The 5,113-nt window shown below is 34.1% G+C and overlaps 1 protein-coding gene across 1 annotated transcript; it reads left to right on the top strand.

Annotated features, from left to right (window-relative positions):
• Positions 1-1,798: 1,798 nt before the first annotated feature.
• Positions 1,799-2,778, top strand: LOC137735534 (ethylene-responsive transcription factor ERF027-like). The gene has a single exon (XM_068474961.1). It carries the CDS (start codon positions 1,802-1,804, stop codon positions 2,486-2,488), a length of 687 nt encoding a protein of 228 aa, XP_068331062.1. The 5' UTR covers positions 1,799-1,801; the 3' UTR covers positions 2,489-2,778.
• The last annotated feature ends 2,335 nt before the right edge of the window (positions 2,779-5,113 follow it).

Raw genomic sequence — 5,113 nt, 5'->3', positions numbered from 1 at the left:
CGAGCACTTTAATTTTTTTTTTTTTTCTAGTTTTGGGTATGGAAAAATACTAGTTTAATTTTTATTCTTAATGACAATATAGACTGGTTATAATAAAATGTCAAACTTATTACAAATGTAAATTGACTTTACAGTAATGTGACTGCCGTTTCTTGCAAATTAAAGAATCCCTAATAAGGATTAATCAGAATCTCCAGCAGCAAAAGAAAATCGATTAAAGTATATTCACCTTTGTTATTAAAAAAAAAAAAAGGAAAAGGATTCTCATCCGATCCTTTTACTAGGAATCACGTGATCTTATTTGTTCATCGTATATTTTACAGTCAATTTTCGTTATGTACTATTCATATTTAATTTTAAATTTTAAATTTTAAAATAATTTATAATCACACGATCTATGATAAACGGATGAAATTACTAGATCTCTAAAATCCCTAGGATTTTCCGAAAGAAAATTCATCTTGATACTTTAGTTTATTTTTTATATTAAAAAGAAAAAGAAAAATTGTTAATGGTGCAGATGACATCCGTACAGTCAACCAAAGCAAAGAGGCTGATGCAGATGCTGCAAAAAGTGGTCCGCATGATGCAATTAAATTATGAATCTCACCCCCTAAGCCCGCAGCACAAACACTAACCAAAACATGAACCAAATAATAGGGAAGAAGAAAGATAATTAAAAGAACACTTGTTAGCCTCTGATCCGTAAGAATTACTTTTTATATGAAGATGTGACATTATGTTAATGTACAAATATTACAATTGAGATTGTTTATTCTTTTTATCATTATTTCTACAAATTTTATTCAATTTAAAGACAATTTAGTTATTTATACGAATAAAATAAACTTAACTTTTAATCATGAGAAAAAACAATTGATCTTTTGTTGTATATGAATAAGGAGGACGTATTTGTGACACTATTTTTTTACACAATTTTTTACATAAATTTTTATGGGGTGCACTTTTTAATATATTTCAATGATTCAAACTATATATTTTTAGATATTTCCTTAGAGATCATGTTAACTAAAAATCACTCAAACCTAAAACCATTAAGATTTATTTGTAGAACTATATTCGTTTATCTTTTTCACTACAATTGAATGTTTTAAAGGTTTTGGATTTGTCTAATTTTTTGCAACGATGATTTTTAAATGATGTTCTAAAATATAAATGATTCAGATCATTAAAATACATTACGAAATGAGCTTTTCAAAAACTTATGTCAAAATTTGTATAAAAAAAGTGATATTTACGAATCTGTCTCATGAATAAAACAGTCTCTAAATTAAATTAAAAAATATTTTTAGATGAAAACAATGAACAAGTTGAATTAATATTGGTACGATAAAAATGTGTCACGTGTTGATGCAACGAACGATCTGAAGGACTTGGTCCGAGTATTGTACTAAATAAAATTCAAAGGGAAGATCTTGATGACCAGACCAAGTTGACAACAGCTAATCTCTAGCTGCTTTAATGCGTGTGCTCTTTGTGGTCTCATTTCACATCAACACCGTCTCACTCACAAAGTATTAATTCTTAATTATTATTAATCTTATTTAGTCACACTCACACACAGTATATATAGAAAGGAGGAAAATATATATATATATATATATATATATATATAAATAAAATAAAGAAAGCTAGCAAAGGCTCCGCGACTTTCCCACGCTTCTTACAAAAACAAAACAAAACAAAACGCCGTTTTTGCATATATCATAGCATTTGGTCACGAATTCACATATATATAAGTTACATACATGCACACAAAAATTGTATGTGTGATATATTTATGGCCGATCCGTATAGCAACGTGCCCAAAACCCCAATTGAGCAACCAACTACAACCTCCAATCCCAACCCCTTTATACAAATTCCTCCTACTCTTCCTAACCCTCCCACATCAACCCTACCTGACGATTCCTCCTCCTCCTCATCCCCGCGAGGCTCGACATTAGGATCGTCGAGGAGGCATCCGGTCTACCGGGGAATCCGGTGTCGGAGCGGGAAATGGGTGTCCGAGATTCGGGAGCCACGTAAGACTACAAGGATATGGCTTGGCACTTACCCTAAGCCGGAGATGGCTGCGGCTGCATACGACGTGGCGGCGATCGCGCTGAAAGGGCCTGATACTCCCTTGAACTTCCCCAACTCGATTCTTACGTACCCAATACCGGCTTCCTCCGCCGCGAGTGATATACGGTCTGCGGCGGCTAGGGCAGCACAGTCGAGGGCAGATATGTTGGCTCCTCAGGAGAGGGAGAGCGGAGGGAGATCGGAGCCGAGTGGAGTTGATAATGAGGGTGGTGGTGGTGGGGTGGTGAGCCAGCAGCAGGAGGAGTATATGGATGAGGAGGAGCTTTTGAATATGCCGAATCTGCTGGTGGACATGGCGGAGGGAATGCTGGTGAGTCCGCCGAGGATTTCTTCCGACAATTCCCCTGGGAATTCCGACGGAGAAAATCTTTGGAGCTATTAATTAATTATTTAATCAGATTTCCAGTGTCGTAGCTAGGGTCACGATTTGATCTTCATTCGGGAAAGAAGAAGCGAAATCAATGCTTTCATTGTAACGGATATCATCAGTACTGATTAAGGGTATGACTCACGAATCGCAATATATTAATTAATTAGTTATTTTTGTGTGTTTTTGTTGGAATAATTTTAGGTTAGCTGCTTCAGCACACGTACTGCTTTCTTTCGTTTTTGAAGCTGATTTGTATTTTTGTTAAAGTGTGTATAATACTAGCTCTGGGAAATTAATGGTTATTAGGTGATGGATTTGTCTACTGCTATCGTATGATTGTAACCAACTAGATGTAGATTACTAGTTTGCTGTTTTCTTTGAGTAGTGTGTACATATGTTGATCGATGGTATGAAACTGCTACTGAATTTGCTTATTTCCTTTTTGGATTTGCGATTAGCACCTAAGAATTTAGGTCTTGGTTATAATTCAAAGTTGCAAGACTAGAAGCAAAGGTTGTGCCCAAGATTTAGGGCATATCATGATCATATAAATACACTTTGCATTATCAAAATTACCGAAACAATCTCTTCTAAGTTACAATTTTTGGTGATTGGACTTGTTAATGATAGGGTTTAGGAGATACAAAGAAAAGGACGTTGAGAATGAGTCTCATATATTGATGGGAGAAGAGATCTTACATGAGCTAGCTTATATGTAAGTTGGGCTACTCTCTATATATAGTCAATTGGTTTTAAGAGAGAACTTAAAAATAAGAGAAGTAAGGAAAAGGAGAGTAGAATCAACTAGCACCCTAGTTCATCTGATTGTCATTTTTAGGTATGATCAAGGATTTCAATAGGAAACTAATAGTTTTCTGATTCCATGTGTTTATAACACATGAGAAAGTTTAGAAGTGAGGGCATGCTTACTTAATAGAAATTGGAGAAGAAATTAAGGACTTAGAGAGCTTAGAAATAGATGAAGTAAGGAAAGGAAATTGAATCAATTAGCCAGCCCCTAGTAGGCTAGTTGATATGATTCATGATTTTTAGATATTTGATTACAATTTTAGGGAGATATGCGCACTTTTTAATTCCATGTGCTAGTAAACACGTGGAGAAGTTAAAGAGTGAAATAATTATTATACACAAACGTTCAATGATTTCAATTTCTATTCTTAGCAAGTAAACATGCATGTACCATATTAGTAAACTCATAAAAATTATAGAGACGACTTAGTATCTGTTTATATACCCAGATTTGCGATTGAGAATTGGGTTTGGTTTTCAGATCAGAAGCAGCAATATAAAGGAGAAGAAGTTATTAATCCCTTGCGTATAGACAATAATGATATGGTACTAGTCTTACGTACGCAGCTGGGTAGGTGTACTTGTTAAGCAGACTTTAATATAAAACTTACTATTTAGAGTGGCGGAGGTATAAGAAGAGATATTATATGCTGCAGCAACTTGTGGCTATTTCTATATATGGCCCCCCCTGTGAACTGACAATCAGCGTGGCCCTGTCCTTCTCTCACCCTGTCCTTCCAAAAATGGAAAAGATTCTTACAGATCTATTTCTATCATTCTTGGAATCAAAACATCATATCTGTCTGAAATGTATGTATACACAAGCGCAAAACAAACAAAAAAACAGGAATAATATCTGTATTTTCATGTCAATGAGTATTACAAATTTACAACTACTCAACCGAAAATCGGTGTTAACTGGGAATTGGAAAAACAACAAATAAGCAATTGAATCAGTAGCATACATAGAAAAGCTGCAACAAATGTATTTTTTCTCATCCACTGATTTGTGTTTGAAGAGATTGCCACTCGTCTGCTAATTGGTTGTTCAAATAATTACTTATAGAACACAATGGTGAATGAAATTTTAGAGGTTAGAGTGTTTTGGTTTCAGTGATCTTCTAGTTCCAGGTTAGAATGCATAGATTAAGGTTGTACACTACCACCAGAACAAAACCAGCAACTCTAGCCGTATCGATCGGTTGTGTTGCCACTACTAGAAAATCGCCATTTTATTAGAGACGGCTATAAAAGCGGTTTCTATAGAATGCTAGAGGGGACTAATCAATAGATTTCCATGCCTAACAATATAAAGTGACCGACATCTGTTGCATGCTTGGCTAGACCTGACTACTCCAGAGCTAACAAAAATGAAGGTCTGTTTCTGAATTTAATTTTTAGTTTTCATTTTCAAGAGAAACATATATGGGACGGTAAGAGAAGAGCCAAGATAAAGAAATGAAGGAGAATGTACGAAAAAAATTGAAACTAATTAAAAAAGTTTCATACTTTTATGCTTGCTTATTTCAAAAGAAAGATAACGTATAAAAGAAACTCATTTATAAAAAAAACAGGAACAAATTAAAAGGAGGTTAATTTGAACTTTTCTATTTATTTGGAATGAGAGAAGTTATCAACAGAAAAGACAAAAAGGGAACGAATATGGATTTTAGTAAATATAAGATAAATCAGGAATTTGAATAATTTCAATATTCATGTTTAAGTTTTTATGACAATTTTACTTGGAAAGCGAGAAATCAAGGATTATGAAGGAGAAAGACATAATCGGTATTGAATCAACTAACCCCTTTCTTATTTATGAACTTT

Source organism: Pyrus communis, chromosome 5 (assembly GCF_963583255.1).
Source record: "Pyrus communis chromosome 5, drPyrComm1.1, whole genome shotgun sequence".
NCBI lineage: Eukaryota > Viridiplantae > Streptophyta > Magnoliopsida > Rosales > Rosaceae > Pyrus > Pyrus communis.
Note: the sequence above shows the minus strand (reverse complement) of the source record. Positions and strands in the feature narration are given on the sequence as shown.